This window comes from Manacus vitellinus, unplaced genomic scaffold (assembly GCF_001715985.3).
Source record: "Manacus vitellinus isolate BGI_N305 unplaced genomic scaffold, ASM171598v3 scaffold_24_pilon, whole genome shotgun sequence".
Lineage (NCBI taxonomy): Eukaryota > Metazoa > Chordata > Aves > Passeriformes > Pipridae > Manacus > Manacus vitellinus.
In genome coordinates, this window is record NW_021939798.1 from 9,382,922 (window position 1) to 9,406,516 (window position 23,595).

At 38.3% G+C, this 23,595-nt stretch overlaps 1 protein-coding gene across 5 annotated transcripts in view; it reads left to right on the forward strand.

The window, feature by feature from the left end:
- The window catches only part of HELZ (helicase with zinc finger), an 84,574-nt gene that overhangs the window by 15,987 nt on the left and 44,992 nt on the right, over nt 1–23,595 (forward strand). For all 5 annotated transcript variants that reach the window (XM_018073102.2, XM_018073101.2, XM_018073100.2 and 2 more), the window contains 10 exons: nt 1,667–1,703; nt 4,908–5,032; nt 7,219–7,275; nt 8,228–8,276; nt 8,679–8,754; nt 11,704–11,902; nt 12,884–12,991; nt 13,286–13,583; nt 16,799–17,066; nt 21,789–22,122. In XM_018073102.2, coding sequence (XP_017928591.1) covers nt 1,667–1,703; nt 4,908–5,032; nt 7,219–7,275; nt 8,228–8,276; nt 8,679–8,754; nt 11,704–11,902; nt 12,884–12,991; nt 13,286–13,583; nt 16,799–17,066; nt 21,789–22,122 — 1,551 coding nt within the window. The remainder of the gene's footprint in view (nt 1–1,666; nt 1,704–4,907; nt 5,033–7,218; nt 7,276–8,227; nt 8,277–8,678; nt 8,755–11,703; nt 11,903–12,883; nt 12,992–13,285; nt 13,584–16,798; nt 17,067–21,788; nt 22,123–23,595) is intronic.

Genomic DNA, 23,595 nt, shown 5'->3' on the forward strand with positions numbered 1-23,595 from the left:
GCACATATGAGGCTTCTCTCTTGTAGTTTCCCCTGATCTGTTTATTTTTCAGGATTGGAACCACTTAGTTTGGTTCCAGTCACAGTTCTCTAAACAAGTGAAGAAAAATACCAGTTTGGGTCTTAATCACAAATGAAAAAAAAGACTTTAAACCACTTAGTTTGGGTCTCAATCACAGTTCTCTAAACAAGTGAAGAAAAATATCAGTTCGGGTCTCAATCACAAATGAAAAAAAGACTTCAAACATTTTTTAAAAAATATCTGGGGTTTAGGGTATTATGCTTGTATGCTGTGCTGAATTACATACCAAATTACCTGATCTTTAAAGAGCATGAAATTAAACTTTCTGCAAGTATAAACACTTAAAAAACGAAGCTAAGAAACGCCAAAATCCAGGTAACTGATGCTTCATACCCAATTTAGCAACGTTTGCATAGGTCTAACATTAGTCTTTTAATTCTTGATCCTCTACTTGCTTTGCAGTGCTAGGCTAGAGCATAGCTGGTGAAACATGGAACTTTTAGATTCTGGCTGATTTTTAGTGGAAATGTGAAAACTGGGGTGTTGTAAAGATTTGTAAATGCAAGGCAAGAAGAGGTATAACCCTGAATTACAGGTTTTCCCCTTGCCAAATTCATGTCCTTCCTTTAAAGCATCAGAGCTACAATTTCTTAAAGGAAAGGACTTTACAGTGCTTAAGAATAAACCTACAACCTGCTTTTTCTTACCTGTCTGGAAGTGTTATTACAGATTTACAGGGGCCTTGTCCACCCCAAATCTTCACATATTGAGTGGGAGCAGTTTCAACCCAGGTGGAAGAAGTTTGGCCAAGTCCTAAAATCTTCCTGGGCAGCTTTAAGATGAATCTTGCCCGTGTGATGAGGGAGTGTTTTTAATCATTCTTTAAATAAATAGCTGAATTGGACTGTTGAGTGTGCAAAACAAGATTTGGGGAACCCCTTAAATTAAGAGGCCACCTTTTTTATGGCTCCTCAGGGAAGAGATTCAGAAATAACTGAAGTTGGTTTTCCTAATGGAAGTTGTGTTACTACAGAGTTGACTTCTCAAAATTATTCACATAAACCAGTATACAGGTTGGTGCTTTAGAGTATTCAATGCATTTCTGATATCACTCTTTGAAAATCCTGTGAAGCTCCTATCTGGATGTTCATCATAATGATATTATTGCAGGGACTTTGGAAAAATACTTGTAATCAAAACCTTCCTACTGAAGGCATGAATTATATAGATATGTAAAGGCTTAAAAGAAAAAGAGGAAAACAATCCAAATTTTCCTTCTTGTTTTACTAAATGAAATAATCTTTAAAATCACCACTGATAAGACAGAGCAAAATAACATACATACCTTAAAAAAATTAAACAGAACTATATTAGTACAAGTTTTAAAAAAACAAACAGTGGCTAGAAAGTCAAGTTTTGTGTTTTTTCCTAAGTGTTGTGAAGCCACCTGCAAACATATAAAACACATTCTAAGAATGAATTATATTATAATTGACATGTGACTTGTGTTCTTTACATGTTCCACCCAGGAAAAGACGAGATAATGGTTTCTAGAAAGTTTGAAGAAACTTGTAATTCAAACATGTAGATGTTTATGCTAACTGGAATAATGCTATTTTTAAACTTTTCATGTTTTACCTTTCAGAAAAAGTATGGGCAAGCAGATGAAGACTGTAGGCATGGTATGCTTATTTCCTTTTTTATTACCTAGTGTTTGAATTGCAGTCAGTTGTCTGAATTTTTAAAACTGATGCCCAGATTTGTTAGTTTACTAACAGTGGTTTTTTTCCTAGTTAAAGTTATGTATCTGCTTTATTAATTTTTTTTCCCCTTAAAGAGAGATCTCACTATTTTGTAACTCTTCCCCCAAGTCCCAGAACTCAAATACATGTTTTTGGTGCTGTTTGGGCTAATAGATATTTTAGTACCCAAATGTAGGATGAGCTGATAGTGTCAGGATAAAAGCAGCTGATTGTTCTGCCTTTCTTCCAAGGGACAGGGTGGATATCTTGGTTTGCATTTGGGATTTGATTCAGAGAAAATCAAGATGATGTACTTACATTTATTCCTATTTGTTAAAGCTTCCAAATGTGCACATGTCACATTGAAGTCAAGCCTTTCCTATTTCACTGCCTTGTTCAGTTGGGGTATTTTTAAAGGAATTAACCCTCCTTCCTAATCTGTGTTGTTCATGTATAATGCAAGTGATTCAGAATTCACTGAGAACTCCTTGCTGAGTTTGGAAAGCACTGGAACAGAGTTTGTCAGTTAGATTTGGAAAGAAAAGGTGGGTAGATCCCACCTTTTAGTTTTTAGTTCTTTAACTACTCTTGAACATCAAAGGAAATTTTTTCAGATCACAGTTCGGTTACAGAGACTGTGATCCACTGTTCTGACATTCATGTGCTAGCAATGATAATCTTTAAATTGTTCCTTTCTGGCTTTGTGGTTTTCATATTGTTTTGGGGTTTTTTTTAATGTGTTTGTCTTCATTGATAGTCAAGTCATAGTTCTGGGAATTTGTGGGGCTCTGCAGCCTGCTCGTGAAGGTCCATAAAACTCAACTGAGAAAAATAAACTTGTAGGTATAAAACTAAAGTTTAACAGATTAAAAAGGGCTGAACATCACTTAATCAGTACCATTCTTAAAATAGCCTGAGATTTTTTCTTAAAGCTTCAAGTGTCAATATATAAGGGTTTAATATTCTGACTAACCTCAATGTTGTCTTTCATGGTGGCAAATAAAAGACATATGGAAAGCTGAATGATGGTTGAAGGAGGTAGGAGGGAAATGCTGTTTAATGAATAGTGTTCTCATTGATGAGCTCTGATGGGTTTGTCACAGGGGTGACATTCAGCTGTGGGACTTTTTCTTGGCATGTGTGGCAGTTGTCAGGATCTCAGAGGAACTGTCATGGTAACTGCTGTCATCTCTCACTGGACGGGCAGAGAAGTGGGTGGAACAGGACCACTGATCTCTACTTTTTTTTTTTTTAAATTAAGTGGAAAAAACAGCTTTTAAATGTATATTAATGACAAAGAAATAGCACCCAGTTTAATCACACCAGCATCTTCTGTAGGTATTTTTTTCCAGATCTAAAACTGGGGACAATTTTCATCTTATTAATGCCATATTTGTGTATGTATATAAAAATGCTGTGTATGTGTTTATATATATATATACACACATATATATACATGTTCACACCATGTTTTTATGAATATATGAATGAATGATTTAGTTGTGATTCTTCATGATCAATTGTAGCCCAGCATCTGACATTTAGACTACTTGCATTTATGATCCCAAAAGGTCTTAGTTTTGATTTTATGTTTGAAATATCCCTGGGAAGAAACAACCTTAGCATGGACTGCCTGATATGCACAGGTTTTTTTATAATAGGCAAAGCTTTATTTAAGCTGCTTTTCAGTCTTATTACAAGACTTGATATGTTGCACAGCTATGACAGTTTTATTTGAACCTGAATGATCAGTACATTTGGAATAGCTGGAGAAATACATGTTCTTTGTAGTGTGCTGAGAATGAGGATAACTTACAATCTCTTAAATTATTCCACAAATCTTTACCAAAAGACCCTGGTTAACGGGTTGCAACTTTTCATGTGCAACTGTATGTTTTAGCTGGGTGGTGTTATGCAGTTAATGATATGAAATCTCATAATTGGAGATCTAATCTTTGAGATGAAAATAGCAAACTGTCAGCCACGTTGGAGCTATTTCTGGCTCTGCTGCTTCTGATTTGGGAAGTTCAGTTCTATTTTTGGAAATGTGGTCAGTACTGTCAGAGTGGTGAATTCAGACTAATCTTGGAGGCACTTTAGAAGCAGGGTTTAGTTACCATTGCAGTTTGAAGAGATGTCAAGTTGTTTTTATGTAAATGTTCCGTGGGATTGGTTTTTTCTGAGTCTTTCCTGCAATTTCTGTTACTGATGTGAACGTCTGTGGAGTGAGGAGTTCTGATTTATTATTCTAAGATGTAATCCTGAAGTTGTGGTGAATGTAAAATTCCTCTTAGCACTAAGAGGGGCTGTTTGCATCTGCATGAGTAGCAGCATAAACACAGATGTTGATGTTGCCTGCAATAAGAGTTATTTTATAATTCCCTAATTTTAAACAACTGTCCAGCTTTCTTTTCAATTCACATGCTTAGCTTGCCAGCTTTTTAGCACCCTGGCATTTCATTTTCTGGACAGGTAATATATGTGATTAAGTGTTGTTCCTGCTTGTCTGAAGCACGTCTGTGCTGTGAAATAAATCCTGTCCCTCTTGGAAGTGTCAAGGAGAGTGTCTGTGTGTGACCCAGTGCTAGGAAGCATTAGGAAAGTTTTCTGTTACGTGGAGCCTGTACATTTCTGGTCTCACAGAATCCTTCCTATATCCTGCATTTCACAGCACAAGTGAATAAAAGCCCTTTTAAAGGAGCAGGAATTGCCCACGAGGAGGTTGGCTATTTTTGGAAACGCCAGGGCATGTTTTTTGTGAGCATGAATGGATCTTCCTGAGCATGTTTGTGTTATTTAGAGGTTGTTGGTCGCTATTTCTTTTTCACCCTCTCTGTAAGAGGAGGTCCTTTGTGTCTGTGTCAGATATTTGAATTTACCCTTCCCATATTTAATGTATGTCTATTTTAGCATGTAAACATGACAACCTTTTTTGAGCTCGTGTACAACTTTTCTTAGACGGTGGGAGACAAGTTTCAAGTTACCATTAGACAAGAGCAAGTAATACTTAATTTACATCCAGCAGTTGTCTTTCCATGGATTCAACCCAAGCTTCAGACTTTATTTTCCTGTTAAAGGTGAAGGAAAACTATATATTTGACTTTATGGTGTGGTGAAGCTGATGGTCACTGATTTGTGTTGCAGTGCTGGGAGAGGGGCTGGCCAAGGGCGATGGACCTTTCCGTGCAGTGCTCTGCTGCATGCACCTCAAAGGGAAGCTGCAAATTGTGTCTAATGTTCTTTCCAAATCACTGATGGGGGAATCACTGGTAAGTGGGTTTTTTTCTGTGCTCTACATAATTTAAAAAACCAGTTTTGTATTCCCTTCTTTAAAAGACGTGTTTAATAACGAACTTCCGAACGCGCGGTTTATTGGCAGGCTGCAACAAAAAATGATTTGTAGGAAAAAAAGACAAATATATGGGCACACATATGCCAGCAGGATGCCAGGTTGTTGCATTACCTGGGTTTCAGAGTTGGTAGGGTTTTGAAAAGTTTTTTCATTGTTGGCCCTGAATCCTCAGGGAATGCAAAATAAGTTGCATATTTGTGCGATGGACTTTTTCTGAGTTGCACCTGATCCCATTTTGTAGGACTTCAGGAATTTTAGCCATTAAAGCAGGAAAAATGCTGATTGGACTCTTAAATAACTGGCCCATGATAAGTTGTGAGATGTTAAAAGCTTTTCAGGAAGAAAAAAAGCTTTGCATTTCAAGGCAAAGATAAAAGTTTGAGTTCAAAGCTTCTGCTTTACCCTTGAACTGTTAAAACTTGTAGAGATGCTTTTAACCCCATCCATGTAAGTAACTGTTCTGACTCATATGGGGAAAATTAGGGACACATGTAAGTCTCTAAAGAATAGAGTTCTTTTTATTTCTGTGATCTGGATGAAATAGGCAGTTCATCCCCATGAACTGCTGGTCATGCTAAACCCAGAAACGTGGTGAGAGCAGAGGCAGGAGCAGCTCTGGTCAGACCCACAGGAAGGTGGGAGTGACATTAGAAACTGTTGTAGGAGAACCTATTACCTTAAGCTGGATCATGTCTGCAGTCTCTTGGTGCTTAACTGAATTAGTAGGTTGTTTTTTGGAGTTCTGTTTGTCTGTCTGGTGTATATCCTGAATTCCCTCCCCCTCTGGCCACTGGCTATTTTTACATAAAGAAAAGGGTTTTTTTCTTTGTTTAGCTGGTGTTTTCCAATGAAAAAAACGCTTCATTGAAAAATTCCTGGTGAGGTTGAAGGAAATTTGCCTTCAGGAAAAATCAGTAAAATAGCCTTATTGCAGGGAATGTACAGTGCCCTTGTTTGGAGCTGTTGTTGTGCAAATAAAGGTAGCTTTGTATAGAATTCCAGAGTGTCATCCCAAAGCAGAGTTTGAGAGGTTTTTACAAGCTTTAGGTTGTTAGACACAGTTGTTTTTGGTAGGAATATTAAAGTCAGCAGCTGATTTACTGAGTTGTGCCATTGTCTGAGAGAAGAAATGAAACTCAGTTTTGGAATCAATTTATTGAAGAGTTGGAATCCATCCAGTGCCCTCTCCAGTGACTTAAGAGAATGATTCTTGGTAACATTTTTATGCTCTAATACATCTAAGCTCAACAGGTTCAATTTTCAGCTTTCTGCTAGAGAAGTGAAAAATCATTTTGAAAAAAAGCCTGAGTGTGAGAATTGTTAAGTGTGGAAGTTTTCAGCAAAGAGTCATTTCTGCTGCTCAGTAGCACAGTCAAAACTTGGAGAAGTCTAATAAATGTAGTAGCACTTAATTAAATTTCTGCAAGAGATTATTGAAATAAACCCCACAGGTCTGGGTTCCTTTAATCAAAGTTTTGACTTCCATGAGTGTGAAATTGTTACACTCAGCTGTGTATTTCAGATAAATTCAATTCTGAAAGATTTTTACTTCAGATGTACTTGACTATGCAGTTAGTTAATGGCTAATCTTTGCTTTTTAGTGAAAACTCCAAAAATTACAGTCTACATCAGAGCAGGAAGAGTTATGGAACTGTAGAAATCAGTAATCTGTGAAGTAAATCCTTGAGATCTGAAGACATCAATCCTTAAGATATGAATCCATCACTGCAACAGCAGTGAAGGATTGTCATATTAATTCTTTAGATCCTGAAGTATTTTAGTAATGATAGTATTTGTTTTTTCCCAAAAGTTGTTCTAAATATGGTGCTTTCCTGCATTGTCCTGTATTGATACTTGCTGTAGGTCTAGTGCTGGTTTTGGCCACTTAGAATTCCCTTTTTCACCATAATGTTTGCTCAGTGCTATGTAATATGTCTTTTAAAATTGGCATTGTAAGTCAAACTCAGTTTTCCTCCTTCCCCTTCTCCTGGTGTTGTGGGGAAAAGTGAACTTGGCTTCCGTGGTTTAATGCACATAAAGGTTTTATGGAATATGTTATAAATGATGAATTAATTAATGAATTAATGCTCTTTCTCCCCCCAGAACGGGATGGTAACTAAAGATCTGACACGACTGAAAACACTTCTTGCTGAAACAGAGGTAATAATGAGCATATTACTGGGGGGATAATGAGCAGTACCTGAGCCAGCTGGAAGGCTGGTTCCCACGTGTCCCAGGAGATCTGGGCTCACTGGGAACACACCGGTTCAAACAGTCTTGTTTCCACTGCTCTGTCAGTCCTTTCCCACCCATCTCTTCAGGAGCTTTTTTCATCACAGTCTTGCAGGATGTGTGAGAAAATAGAGAATGATGCTAATAGGTTGTTGAGTCTCTCGAAGTAGCAAGAATTTAAAGCATTTAGATCTGCATTATTTATTTATTTATTCTATTTTTCTCTGTCAGAAATTGTTGTGAAGTAATAAACATGACTTAAGAAATGGTTTAACCACATAAATACCTTTCTTTTTTTTTTTTTTTTACCAGAGCTCAAATTGTCATGTCTATTGATGAAATTGCCCCCCCTTTTTTTTTTTAACTTATGCTTTGTCATTGATTTGGGCATTATTTTTAAGGTAGATTCAAGTCTGAAAGACCTATCAATGCAGTTCAGACTTTTGGCCTTTTAAAAACTCCCTGCCCCCATTAAACTGATCACAGGGTGGAATTTGGTCTTGTAAAAATCTCTAAAATTTTCCTCTAACAATGAGTGGACTTGGCGTTCCTATGAGAATTCCTGTTATCCTCAGAATTCCTGTTATCCTCAGAATTCCTGTTATCCTCAGAATTCCTGTTATCCTCAGAATTCCTGTTATCCTCAGAATTCCTGTTATCCTCAGAATTCCTGTTATCCTCAGCCCCTGTCACCAGGGGCTGCAATCAGCTGTTGGGTTAATGTGAACTCTGGTTTGAGACTGGAAGTGATTTCAGATTTCTGATTGATTGATATTTCTCTATTGGTTGCTCTAAACCCCATTTTGACAGCAGTTCTTGTCGATGAAATTGTTTTTTGTGTTCCTTTATAACTGTGGGCTTTTTTTTCCTATAACTGTAGGCAGCTGGTAAAGTCCCATCAGGATATCATGTAGAAGATTTAGAAGAAGGTAACTCACCTTTACAGCTCCTTCATTTTGGGGTGGGAAGACTTGGATCCTGCTGAATGCTCAGTGCTGCGTGGCAGGCAAAAAGCAAAAAAAAAGGGATTGACAACTGTGATGAGCCCCAGGGGCTGAAGTGGAATTATCTCAGTGGAATTATGTCAGCACTGAATTTGGAGGGCAGAAGTTTATTTATTGATCAGTGCTGTAGCAGAGCCTGCTCCGTTCTGTGCTGTTTGAAACCTGCTCTAGTTGAGTTCGTTGGGGATTATAAATTTATTTGCATTGGGGTAATTTTGCTTGTGTTCAGATGCACTTGGGGTTGGTGTTTAGAGGTACAGTTCCCTGTTATTCTCTGACTGAGAAATACTTGGGAATGAGAGGAGTAACCCCGTTCTCCTCCCGCAGGGTCCCGGGATGGTTGGCAGTTCCGCCCTCCTCCCCGGGGCGTCACCAGCAGTGAGGAATATACCCTGTGTAAAAGGTAAAGTCTTGGCTTTATACTAACATTCTCCAGGGCAATCATAATGCTTCCTCTTTTATTTAGCTGCTGACAGAATGATTAAGAGGTCAGGCAAATGAAGGAACTTGTTAGAACTGGAGTCGATCCGTTCACAGATTTTTGGAAGGGTCAGTTCATCCCAAAGCACTTCAGTTTGTCCAGAAGCACTTCAATTTATTCAGTTTTCATAATACAGTGGTTTGAGGACCTTTTTTCTAGTGACAGGTCAGCAGCTGTCTTTCTTCCCTTTTCTAATTTGGATGATCTCTGAGGTGTGAGAAGTTCCCCAGACAGCAGTGTAAGCAGACTGGAGTGAGATGTGCTTTGGCAGTGGACAGGCTGCTGCCTTCAGATAAATGGGCTTTGTTGATAAATGGCCCTTTGCTTCACATTAAAAAAAAAAAAAGAGAATTTTCCTCATCTCATTATTTCCCTTTTGCATAAACTCAAATACACAGAGAAGATTGATTGGCTTATATTGGAGTTTCTCCTTGTCCTCTCTGGTCAATATTGCCTGTAGTTTGTGTTGTTAATTGTCATTGCTTACATAAAACTGTATTAATATATATGGAGAAGAACCATCATTATGCACTTGATTCTGCCATTTATGTAACTAATGCAAATAAATTATTTTCCAAACACGAGCAGGACTGACCTGCTTTTTAGATGACAAGACTGAATTGCTGAATTGGAGCTGCTTTTGGCAAGATTTTCTAGAGATGCTAAATCTTGGCAACTCTTGTTGACTCTTGTCATGTCCAGTGCTCATTCAGCAAATTTTAAAAAAGCAGATATTTGCGATTTTTGTGGTGATCTTCTGTTGAGTAACATCTTCACCATGTTTCCAGCCATTGCTCTGAAACCTTTTTGCACTAAAGCTGTAATGAGCTTTCTGCACACTGTTAATTAACCCTTACAGTGAGCAGGATGTGCCTTACTCAGCAAATCCCTATGAACAGGATCATTCTGATCATGGACTAAAGATTTTAGTTCCTTCTGAGGAGGCAGTTCCAGGTGCTGAATATGAATTTTTGAAGCTCTGGTTTATTTTTCCCCTGTGTGCCATAAAGCAGTAGGAGTGCAGCATATTTATTCCAGATAATGAAGCTGTGGAATTGCAGGAGATATTAAATAAGACAGTAAAGATGAGAGAAAAAAAGATGTCTGTTAAAAATATGAACAATGAGAACTTGGAAAACTTGTATAATGATGACAAATTTTTAAGTAATATGCTTTCCTGTTAAATAAAGAAAAGGAAACCCAATTGATTTTAAATCTGCTATGTAACTAATAGGAATAGGGCAGCAGTTTTTTATGCTTGCATTCTATTTGAGCCATGAAAATCATAATTGTACTGTAGCATTCTAATGTGATGGTGAATTGGAAAATTTACAGTAAAAGTATTTCTTGGACTGCCAAGAAAAATATTTGAATTTAAAATATATTAAGAAACATAGCCTGAGAAGGCATTTAGTAACATGGTGTTATATATCACGCTTATTTTATTTACAGTTTGGGCATGCAAACCTTTAAATAGATCTCATAAAGAAAAAATGAATGCTAAATCAAATTATAACCAATGATACAAGTGTGGCCTGGATATCCAGGTACTTGTGCTGCAAGGTTTTCGTGTCACAGTCAGGAGTTATTTGGTTTTTAGCTCAAAGTTCACATTTTAATTCATGTTACACTGCATAACCCATGTGCTGTGGAAAGGTTGTTCAGTCACAGGTCCCCTTTTGACTTCACCAGTGATGTGGGGCCCTGACTTGCTCTATTAATGTACTCTTGGTGCATCCTTTCTTTTTTACAGTAACTCATCACTGTAGGGAGAGGTTCTTAATATAACTATATTCATAGATATACACATGAAATTCAAATATAGTTATGTTTACAGAGTTTCTATTAGCTTAATACCCCCACAGAAATCATCCTGCCTGGCTTTATTTATAACAAATGTGATGCTTGCATTAACTTTTTGTAGTTTCCTTTGGCAAAACAAAACAGAACAGCCTCCTGGCCTGATTTTATTCTGTATTTCTTAGTACCTTCAGAACCTAAACCCTCCACCCCTATTTCATTTTGCCACTGGTTTTTAAAGTGCTTCAGTTTTGAAGAATGATAAAGTTGCAGCTGCTGTCTTGTGGTTTATAATTTTAATACAAAATTAAATTACAAAAATAGTCCCCAAGTTATACAGTAATTTGTCCAGAGTTGCAATAAGTTCTGAGAACAAGAATGCTTAAATTGTATAAAGGCATTTGGAATATCATTAATTTCATGCATCAGCACATGCCACTAAATGAAAAACGTGTTTCTTTAACAAATTCTGCAAGGTTAAAAATCCTTTTAGACTGATACACCCTTTCCAGAGAAGAGGATTAAACCTTTTCCTGGAGAGATGATTTCTGTGTAGGTGTATTTATTAGAATGGACCATGTGATGTCACTGTTGCTCCAGGAAAAGCTGCTGAATGAGTTTTTATCAGCTCATAATGTAAGCTCTGGAAGAAATTAAGCTACATTTTCCTTTGCCCCTGATTAACTGGGGGTTTATGCATATTAATACAGTGCCAAATCATTTCAGGGGGGGTCTGTGAACTCCTTTTGCTAATTGCTGTACAAACACTTGATTCTTTTTCCTTTAAGGCTGGAAATTTCTTAAGACTTCTGTCCCCTTACATTTCTAAGAAATTTGATACACTTTTCTGGGCTTTACAGTAAGAGAAGCTGCTGCCTCTCTTACAAAATTCTACGTATATTTTAGTTCATATGGACTAAACTGCCTTTAGTTCTATGAGGGAGACTTAAAGAATATCCTTCTGACTTTACAAGTCAGATTTCGATAAATTTGGATAAATTTCTTTTTTTTTTCAATTGGGGACCGAAAAACTTCAAGGCATAACTTTTTTTTTTTTCCTGTTCTCTGTAGATTTTTAGAGCAAGGGATCTGCAGGTATGGTGCCCAGTGTACTTCAGCACATTCCCAGGAAGAGCTGACGGAGTGGCAGAAGCGCTACGCCTCCCGCTTGATCAGGTTAAAGCAGCAGAAGGAAAACAAACAGTGCTCGGGCAGTTACATGGAAACCTTGATTGAGAAATGGATGAATTCGTTATCTCCCGAGAAAGTGGTGAGGAAAAACCCCCCCCTTCCCTCTGTGCTCGTGTTTAAAGCTGGCAGCTGAGCCTGGCTTTGGCCCTTGCGATCAGAGCTGCTCGAATCGCTCCTCACCGAGGAATTGTCTGAGGGATTTGCTGCCCTTTCCATCCTGCCCTGTGTCTTCTTGCAGAGATCCCAGAGAAACAGACTGATTTGTGGGGTCATTCTGCATATTCACTATTTACTATTCCAACCAAGTCCCAGGTATTGTTCCTGTTCCTTGATGATGTGGCAGGGTTTTTTAACAGGAGAACAGGGAATGATGAAGCTTTCACGACTCAGAGGAGAATGTTCTTGCTTGTGCATGGCTCCTTTTCTTTGCCTGCAGCTGCAGGCACTTGGATGCAGACCAGCCAATCCCCCAAATGTTCAAAAGACTTTGAATACCAAGGAGTGTGGGATATGGATATGATCAAACTTAGCAGCTCTTTGGAATTCCAAAGGATGTTTTTTATGGCATTTGACCAGCTCTGCTTACCACTGATCCCATGGAGTTTTCAGTCCATCTATTGTTGATCAGAATCTGGGAAAAGTGGATTTCCTGCAAAATGCATTGATGAGTAGAAAGCCTGATTGTACTTCCTGGTGGCTCAGTGATGTCAGTGAGATCTGGGTTCTTCTGGGCCTCATTGTATCACAGATCCTTCTTTCCAAATGAAGTCTTGTTCTACTTTAAACATTTACAATTAAGTTGTGTATTGAAAATCAAATCTTGCAGTTAATTGTCTTTAAATGGTTACATTCTTCACTGACACAGTATGATGTAGTAAATTTGACTTGCTTGTCTCTGAATTAGCACATGTTTACATTAATTCCTGCACAGGATTTGCAGCAATCCTGCACAATCTAATTCTTTCTACTTTCTGTGAAAAGACATTACCTTTTCCTGAATGTTTGTATTTTGATGCTGCCTGTAGAACTTTAATGTTATCTTCTTTTTCTTTTAATCTAGCTTAGTGAATGTGTAGAAGGAGTGAGAGTAGAGCATAACCCCGAGCTGTCGGTAACTGTCACCACCAAAAAGTCTCATCAGACATGGACATTTGCTCTCACATGTAAGGTAGGACTACTTATCTTCTGAAATTAAGTCAGTAATGACTAGAATGCAACTCACAACCTTTTACAATTAAGATTTCAATTGCATCATTCTTAAAATAGAGCAACTTCCCAGCACCATCCCCTCTCTCTCTGTCTTTTCCCAGCAGCTCTGGTGATTATGTATTTCTGGAAATCAGGCAGGACCTGTAGCTGCCCTGAGAAGTTGAAAGTTCTTATAAGCTCTCTTTATTTGATTGCAAAGGAAGATATTCCTGAAATAATTTCAGCCTTTTCAACCCCTGCATTTCTTTTCTAGCCTGCAAGAATGCTCTATCGAGTGGCCTTGCTTTATGATGCCCATCGGCCACACTTCAGTATCGTTGCAATATCTGCTGGAGACAGCACGACCCAGGTGTCACAAGAAGTTCCAGAAAACTGTCAGGAATGGATAGGAGGAAAGATGGTCCAGAATGGAATAGATCATTACATATACAAAGTCAGTATAGCCTTCAACACAGAAATCTTTGGAACTTTTCGCCAAACTGTGGTGTTTGACTTTGGGTTAGAACCGGTCCTCATGCAACGAGTGATGATTGATGCTGCTTCAACTGAAGGTAAGGTAGCAAAGCTTTTTGGCTTTTTTTCAATAGTGGAAATGTTTCATGCCATCTCTTTCCTTTCCACATTTCTGGGCAGGGCAGCATCTGTGTTAACAGCTCATGAATGTCTCGTACTGTATGTTATGTTCATCGTATATATGAATATAAAGAGTGGACAAAAGCTTCAGAGGGTCTAAATAAGGCAGATAATTGGAATATGACTTACTCTGTGTCAGGATATGATAAATATTATCAAAATGCTGGGAATTTCTGGTTTGGTGTGTGTCCAAAGACAGCGCTGGCGGTTCTGCCTCTATAAAACATGTTTATGTTTTTATAATCATTCTTCAATTGATGAAAACATTAAACAGGTAGGAAAAGGTCAGTAGAGCAATGAAATGTTTCTGTTTAAGAATACACCTGGTACTTAATCCAGTGAATAAAACTGACTATCTGAGAAGTTGATTTGTATTTTTTTTCTTCCCTTGCAATGTCTGACAAGGATTGTCAAAGGCAAGAGGCCAAGTGTAGGCTTGCAACTCAATAATTTGCTGTTGACACGAATTTTGAAAGATGTAAAGGAAGTGTAGCTATATTTGTGTTTTCAAGTAAAAGAAAAAAAGCTACATGTTACTGTTAGGGTTGTATTCTGTTTATTAAAGTGATCTGTGTCTCTCAGTTCCAACCTGAAATAACTCCAGTTTGAGAAAAATGTCAGAAAATTGAAAGATGTGTGAAGAGATGCAAAAAAGAAGGCAGCACTTTGATTTATGGTTTAAGAGAGCTAAATATAGGTCACTGTGTCACTTGGCAGCAGGCCAGGGGGTGGGATACAGGGTGGTGATTTCTAGTGAAAATTTGAGAAATACAAACACCAAAGAAGCAGAATTGTAGCACTGGGATTTAAGCAGAAAGAAGAGGAGAAGGGAGGAAGAAGGGAAAAAGATGAAGCTGAGAAGACAGCAGTTTTCTATTCCTGGCCTTTATTTTCATATAGCAGATTAACATTTGCAGCATTAACAGAAGGAAACTGTAAATAGCAAATGCCAAAGAGCAGGAAGGGATCTTTGCAGATGACCCAGGTCCTTGCAGCCAGGAGCAACAGACTGGGCACGTTGTGATGTCTCTTGAAGCAGAGAATGTTGCTCTGCCAAGGAGAAGCAGCTCAGGAGCAGCAAGGCCATGGTGTTTTCAGAGCTGTTCCACGATCTCCACGTAGCATGTGGGTAATTCCAGCTGACAGGCTTCCCAGGACACTGGGCTGGTGGAGTCCTTTCATTGTAAAGCTGTTCAAGATCAAGGGGAACAAGCCATGACTTATTTGCAAAGTCAGAGTTACTGTCAAACCAATCTGTGATCTGGGGCCTTGTTGTTTTAAACCAACTCCTGACCACAGTGACCCCAGGAACAGCCAATTGAATTCCATGGGAAGGTGATGGATGAAGTGTCTCCAGCATCAGTTACTGATATTTCCTTTCCCAGACTGCTTGTCTGTGAGCAGAGGGATGCTGAAGGCTGCAAGCAGGTTGTTGCTAATATTTATTTCAAATGACAAGTGTTAAGGTGTTTAAGGACAGAATCCTGGGCTTTTTGCTCTGTCATCTAAGGAGTGTGTAATAGGCAAAGCAAAGGGATAACTGTTTTGGATGTGTGTCCAATTCCATAGTTTCTTTTCCTTTTGCCATACATGAATTAAGATCTGGTGGAAATGCTTTTCTAACACAAAGATGCCCGAGGTCTCTACATTTGCATGTATTTCAAGGCCCTGCCTGGATATCTGGGCAGGAATGAAAGGTCAGCATTAAAATATTTTAATGGAGGAGTCTCCATTCTGTGTTTTGAAATCTTTATTTACGATGGGAAAAAAGGGAACTGAAGGAAGTTTTGCATTGAGTGTGTACAATCTGCTCTTCAGGAGAGGGTCACTGTGTGCACAGTCCGTGCCAGGGACAGTTTATATGTCCAGTGCTGGGAATTCAATGGCTGGCTTTCCAGGAAACAAGGACTAAATCCCAGCATAGTTACTGAGCTTTTGGGATCTGAGGTGTGGTTTGTACCAGAGAAAGCTTCATTTATGGTGCTGTGATTTCAAACACAGGCTTTTTCTTGCCCTACAACTGTAGCTCCTGATACGGTTCAGGCTTGAGGGATATATTTAAATGTGACTTCTTAGTGAACACATGAGATTAACTAGTGAGATAAGCCATGTTCCTGTAGTCAGGCAAGCTGAACTGAGATTCCTTTTGCTAAAATGCTGGGGTTTTTTTCTTATTTAGAATAAAGACAGTCAAGATGATGTTAAGTATTTAATTTGAATTTGAGAATGTGTTTTTTGCGCATTTTTCAGCGTTGGTGTGATATCCTGGATACCTATCTTAAATCTTACTCACAGATAATACATTAAGATACCATAGCTTGACTATAAATGCCAAATATTTTCAGCTCTGCAGTTTTAACTGCAGTTCTGTTAAGTGATTCACTGTTGTCATAGTGGTTTTGTGGTGTTAATGGGTATATTTTGGGTGGCTGTAGACGAGTGCTTGGTCTTTTGTTTCTCATTTATGATATGTGGTCTCTGAAATGAGGGTGTACTGAAAAATTAATTTCCCTTTGATTTTCTAATTTTATATCATTTTAGGTCATATTCCCCAAGTTTTGCCTAGCAAAATAGCTTTAGCTGTGTAGTGCAACTGTCTGCACAATGAACATATTGGGGGACTGTAGAATTTTTAAAAAAGCTTTCAATGTTGCAAATTTCTTACCAGCTGGTTTATCAACTTGTTTTTATGACCTTCTAAATTTTATAATATGTATTGTAGTATTCTTCACTGCTGTATGCTTTTGAAATGATGTTGCAGTCAGGCTTTGAAAGTGCATTGTGATGCCAAGTCCTTCAAAGTTGCTTGTGGTTATTAAAATAAAAGTGCTTTCCTTGCTTGTCTTTATTAATTTTATTTGCTGTCTATAGAATACTTTATTTCTTGTTACTGTTTGAGAGCCTGGTTGCTCTCTGTGCTCACCTGAAAAGTAGGGATGGTAAGTACTGGCAGTGAACTTGCTCAAGCTGTTGTGGGCAGAGGGGACTCTTACCTGTATTTAGTTCATTATCTCTAATGGGATTTGGTTTAGTGGGTTTTGTTGGGTTGGTTTTGTTTGGGTTTTTTTGAAATAAAACCAAACCACCTGGGGTTTGTATTTACTTCCCTTCCCTGTTCTGTATCTACCCCCAGATCTTGAATACCTGATGCACGCACGGCAACAGCTCCTCACCACAGCCAAGCGTTGGGATTCCACGTCCAAGACTATTGTAGAGTTTGAGCCCAATGAAACTACTGAATTGGAGAAGAGCCTTCTGACCAGATACCAAATCCCTCTGTCTGCTGACCAGCTCTTTACACAATCTGTCCTGGACAAATCACTGACCAAGACCAACTATCAGTCACGGCTGCACGACCTCCTTTATATTGAGGAGATAGCACAGTATAAGGAAGTCAGCAAGTAAGTGATTCCTTTATAAAAACATTCCTACTAAAATGAAGATGGCAGCTTTTTTTCATTAAACCTACATGCTTCTTTAAGATACTAAACCTTCCTGTTTCTTTTGAAATGAATCTGAACGAACCTGGGAATAGTAATGTTTGGTAAAAGTGTCACTAGCACTTAACAAATATAACTTGCTGCTAATTCATTAAAAACAAACACTAAATATAAGTCTGTGCTTACAGTTGAAGCACTAAGCAGCTGTTTTACGTGGTTTTGTTGATGTCTGGATAATAATTATTTTTGGGTTTTTGTCTATACAAAAATACAGTAATAATAGTTATATTTTTGTTCCTGTGTGAAAGTAGGTTATAGCAAAGGAATAAAATATATGAATAATAGTTATATTTTTGTTCCTGTGTGAAAGTAGGTTATGGCAAAGGAATATATAAAATCTTTTTATAAAGGGTTGAATTGTGGGTGGATCAAACTCTGATCTGCAATGATGTGGCAGCTGATTTCATTATATTTATTCTCTAAATAGGCTGAAACCCAGCTTCTGAATAAAAGTTCCTAACAAAAGACATATAGTACACATTGTTTAGTTTGTTCTGTCTTGAGGTGTTATGTACAAATTACTCAACTGGAGTAGCTGCAAGAAAAAGATGTGAAATTCCCATGTATTCCCCCCCAATGGGGCCTTTTGTTTAAATGTAGTTTAATAGGTTAAAAATTTTGCCTGCATTCATGTGGTAGTTGCACTACTCAGAATGGAAAGTTAAAAAGATGTAACTCCCCTTTAGCCTAATTTTATAGCAAATTTAGTTCTGTCAACTACAGAAAGTTCCAAATCAGGAATGTCTTTTTTAAGATGAAGAACTACTCCTGGAGCTACAGAGCTGAATCACCCCTGTAGAACTTAGAAAGAAAATACTATGAGTAGTTGTATTTCTATTGCTTTTAAAGCAGAAAATTGATGCAATTTCTTTTTTTAATCTCAGCTGAAGGGCAGTATTTGAACTGGTTTTCTTCATATCTTTTATCACTGCTGCCCTCTGCTCTTGAGCTGGAGTCTAACACATGGAGGAGTCAGGCTCGAACACTCTTCAGCATGCAGAAATACTCTCCATCATACATATTTATAAACAGGTTGACTTTCCTAAGGCTTTTTGGAAAAAAAAAAAAGTGGATTTAAAGTAAATATTATGAAACATGATCAAAACATAACCAGTATTTTGGCTGAGTGAATTTTCACATGGAGAGTTCCACTCTCCTGCCTCGTAGGAAACCAAAGAGCATCAAGCCTGGAGACATGAAAGAAAAATAAGTGTATCCTGTATGTAATGCTTCCTCTTTGGACTGTTTGGTGCAGCAGTAAGTTATTGCTTGATAAGTTATAAGTAAGTGTTAATAATGTTCTTGAAATCTTCTGTTTTGATAGTGTTGATGTCAGAAACATTCTTTTGATCTTGTAGCTGACCCACTTTATTGCAGCAAGGCTCAAACCAGCACACATTTCCACTCCTCTGTGGCTGAGATCACACGCTGGGTATTCTCCAGTGAAGTGTCAGGGTTGCAAGCCTAGAAATGGGCTGAGAAATACAAGTGCAAGTGGGTTTTAGTACCTCTGGAGCGGTGCTGTGAGTGACAGCGTTGATGAGCTGTTGCACTCTAATGGTTTGTGAACTGGCAAAGTAGCAGAGTTGTCAACATGGTCTCTTAAGACAACACTGGAGTAACACGAGTGTCTGCAGTTCATGGAGTGTGTCCTTGGGTTTTGAGACTGTTGATGGTTTCTCACTTTCTAGGAAAGCACTTTTTCAGCTTTATGTGGAATCACCTCAGTGGAACTACTGGGGAGTGTTGCATGAAGGTGTCAGTGGCTCTGAAATATCTTGAACTCAGTTACGAGGGAGTTCACTCTGTGTAGACTCAGAGAGCTTCACTTTTAAATCATGTTTATTGTAATATTTCAAGAGGCTTTTATAAAAGTTACTCCACATGAGCACATCACAAAATAGGACAGTGAGGGAGTCGCTGCTATTTAATTTCAAGTGCAAACACACTGGATGAGGAAAAGCACAGCAATGTTCTGACCTTGAGAGTAGTTTGATTTTGGAAAGTGTTGCCCTACGTACACCTGTTGATGGTTTTAAAACTCTTCCTTTCTCTCTTGCTCATTGAAAAAGAAAAGCCATATGTAATGGTTGGAGTGACTAGAACTTACTGTGCATTTCCTTAAATGAACATTAAAGAGTGTGTGAGGTGACACACGACTCCTCCTGTGCTACCAGAACTGCAGAGCAGCTTTATCCTCAAGGCAGTGAAACATAAAATTACCAGCTCTGATGCAAAATAAATTTGCTTTTGTCATTACTGTGTCTTCCATTGATCACTCCATAGCAGGTTCCCCTCTGCACACCCTGTCTGAACTCCCAGCAAATGTGCTGAATGTGCTTTTAACAAAGTGCTACCTGGGGCTTCGCTCAGAACGGGTTTATTTGCCTTTGGGAAATTTATTGTTTGCATTGGTACTGGATGATTAATGATTTATGAAGTCTTTCTTTAATTTCTGTGGGTTTAAATATGAACAACAGGCGTTCTTGTAGCTGGTTTCATTAGCACTGCAGGTAGGCTGGGATTTGCAGTGCTTAGGAGGAAATGGAAGTTTCTGTTTGTTCAATTTGTATCAGCCTGACTGAAAACCTTATTTTGCCTAAACCTGCAAAGCAAGGGTGAGAAACGGATGAAAGAAACAACTTCTGATTTTTTTTAAAATCAAATCCTTAGAGAATTTTGCAGTTTAGCAGTTTGCCAGAAGGTGTCAGCTTCCTCAATGGAAATTGCTTGATTATCTCTAAACTTTAGATTCCCTTTAGCACAGCAGGCTCTGTTCAGTCATTTATGAAAACACTAACCTGTGCCTCGACTCAGAAATGCAGTAATGCTGTTTTCCAGCACGTCGTTATCAATCTGAATTTGAGCTCATGCATATTCAGCAGCCCAGGGATGAACTTGGGGGAAGTTTTAACAAAATAAATTCACAATAGCAAATGATTGTATCTCGGTAGGAATTCTCAGCTCTTGTTGCTCGGTTAAATGTTTTATATGGTATTTTAACAGTCATCTGAATGTGATATGAGCTGTTGCAGAGGTTGCTAACTTGCTGATAGCTCCTTTGGAATAGTGCAGCACTTGTATAGAAGAAAGCTTGGTTTTTGTTTGGTTTTTTTTTTTATTGGTACATGTGGAAATTGGAAAGATTGCACTTAATTCTTGTGTGCTCCCTGAAGTACATGCCTTTGAGTGATTGCTTTCACTGTCACTTGTGCAGTAACATTTGTGCTCACTGATGAACCAAACAAATCCCTGTTAGGTAAGAAAACATCTCTTGTTTTTGGGGAGTGGAGGACTGGGAAACGTGGATCTGACTTAATGCCCATGTTATGTAAAGGAGTAGCTGTTACCACATGGGGGCAAACTTGCAGCTTTTGTGCAGGATTCACGATGTGCCAGATATGGAAAAAAATATATTTGATTGGTTTGGTAGATGTTTAATTACCTAGCAAGCTAAAATGTTGGATTTTATGGTTACAGGCTTATGTTTATTGATACTACAGGGCTTAGGTGATGAATTACCAGCTTATTAGGTTAAAATAGAAATTATAAGAAGAACAGATGAAATAAAACAAGTATGAGTATGAAAAGTGCCATAAAGAATGAGGTATTTTCCCAAGAGGCTTATTTAATTTGTGAAAACCTCTGGGTTTAACTTTTTGTCTGTAATTTGTTGTAAATTTAGGAAAAAGCTGCTGGTGAGAAAACAACAGAATATTGTTACTGTGTCAGACTTTTTTCCCCCCTTTTGTTCTTTTTAAAACCAGGTTGAAACAATCTGTTTTAAAAAATCCAACACCCTAGGAAGAGGTTTCTGTGTGTTGGTGAGAGGTCAAGAAAGTGTTCTAATAAGTCAGTTTAATGTGTTGTGCATGTTATTTCTAGAAAATGGCAACTGCAAAGGATGAATTTCTTACATCTCTGATTACAGGAGAACCTGCTGCCAATAGGAATTCTGTGGATAGATGGTTTATAGGGCTGAGCCTCTGATGCCATTCCCTCATCTCAAATGAGGGAATCATTTTAATGCCTCCTATCTGATTTTTTCAAAGCATTTAAATCAATCCCTCTGAATTATAGGTATAATACCATTTACCTTTTAAGATGGAGATTGCCCTCTTTGGTATGCAGCCTGGAAGAGAGACATGGGATAAATAGGAATTTACTCTACTTTTTGCCTGCCTATCTCTCCTTGCATAGTTAAGAAACTATATATATATATATGTTTATATATGTATACGTACATATATAAAAATATATTATAGCCTACAAACTATTTAAATAGAAATTTTTACTGCTTTGACATGTGCATAGCAACTCTCATTCACTCTAAACTTATTTTGGTGTCAGAAAATCTAGTATATGTTTCTTTCTCGTGTGGGTTCTTTTTTAAAACTTCATAGATGTTGATTCTTTTAAATATGTGCTTTACAGGCTGTAATCAGAAGGAAAATGTGTGAATATTTGACAACTGCGTATGAAGGGCCAGTTTAACCATACTTGTTTATATTTAAAAATTAAACATATATATAGATATATATGAAGTGAATCTTGAGTGCGAATACCTGAAATTTCCCAATCTGAGAGGGTTTTTGTGCACTGACTCGATGCTTTCTTGCTTAGGTTCAACATAAAAGTGCAATTGCAGATTGTAGCAAGCTTCATGCTCACTGGTGTTTCTGGAGGTGCAAAATATGCCCAAAATGGACAACTTTTTGGGCGCTTTAAGCTCACGGAAACGCTCTCGGAAGACACTTTGGCTGGACGGCTGGTGATGACCAAAGTCAATGCTGTTTATTTATTGCCTGTCACTAAAGAGAAGTCAGCCCAGACCCAAGGAACCAAAGAGAAGGTTTATGAAGCAGCTATCGAGGAGAAGACAAAGGATTATATCTTCTTGAGGGTATCCAGGGAATGCTGCGAGGAGCTGAACCTTCGGGCGGATTGTGAGATGCAGGTGGGTCTGAGGGATTGTGAGATGCAGGTGGGTCTGAGGGACTGTGAAATGCAGGGGGGTCTGAGGGAGTGTGAAATGCAGGTGGGTTTGCTCTGAGAACTCTTTGCCTCGTGTTTGGTTTGGTTGGTCTTGTAACCAAACAGAAAGAACCTCAGCTTCAGGTCACTGGAGTTGCCTGGAATGAACACATTTCCACCGAAGGATTCTCTCTCCTCCCTTTTATTTTGTTTTGGGGAAACATATGCGAGAATCCTAATGTCTCAATTTAACATGGATAATTGGGCTGGGAAGACTTACGTTGTTCTGGGCTCTTGCTTTTGTGTTTGTTTTCTTAAAACAATAATTAAACTTCCTAATTGATTCTATTGGAAACTCCACTGGAATGCAAAATCAGCTGGGGCTTCAGGAACTGACTGATTTTTCCTTGAGTGTCTTATAAATCTTAGCCTGAGGCAGCAAATCTATTCTGCATTAAAAATTGGGTCCTAAAGTTGTTTGTAAAATCATTTCGTACTTCCTACATGTGTCAATGAACTGGTGGTCAAATTCTTAAAGTGTTACCTATATTTGAATGAATTTCAATTGTGAGGAGATTTTTTTTCTGATTTCAGTATTAACAGAAAATTTGGAAAGGGATCCTCAGGTTAGAACTGAGGAGACTGTAATTTGGATGTCTGGAGTTTTTGTTAAAGATGCTGGAGATTTTGCTGTTCTCTTCAGTATAGTTGGTATTCCTTGTGATTCTTAAACATTGACAAAACTGCTTTGATTTCTGTGGGGTTTGGATAAGTTAGGTGGTTTCCTTTGTTTCTGCTTCTAATAATTCACCTTGGAAACTTCCTGATCCCTTATTTACCTGCTGTTCTGGCTGAACTATAATAAATACACATTCTGCTGTTATCAAATGTACCATTGATGAAGGTGGGATGGAGTGAACTGGTGCTTTAAACCCCTGTGGCTGCCACCACTGTTTTATTTTTGGAGTGGTTCCTCTGTTCTGTGTCCTCTCCTGTGAACCTGGCACTGGATTAACTTCCTTTCCCACTGTTTTCTTGTTGTGGAATGTATATTAAAGCAGGTTACAGGCATCTCCTTCACAGATGGCCTCATTCAGTGCTCTGCAACAGCAAATAGGACTATTTGATTCCATCCAAGCAGCATTAAAACCAAAACAAATCACAAGCTGTTAAAGAAGGAGGTGGATGCAGGTGGATAATACGAGGTATTTAATGCCAGGCATCTTGCTTGGACTCCCAGAAGGGGCTGTTAAAGTGTCACCCAGAGGAGCAGCACAATTTTTCTGCATTTAAATTACCATCATTACACTGTGTGGTCTCTTGTCAACCTTGGGTCTGTCTGAGCAAACATATTTTCCCTGTGCAGACCAACCATGAGTTTGGGACCATTTGCCATTTGAGTGGCAGCTTTTTCCAAACACCTGCAGGATGTGGTTAGGGGGACAAAACCAGTACT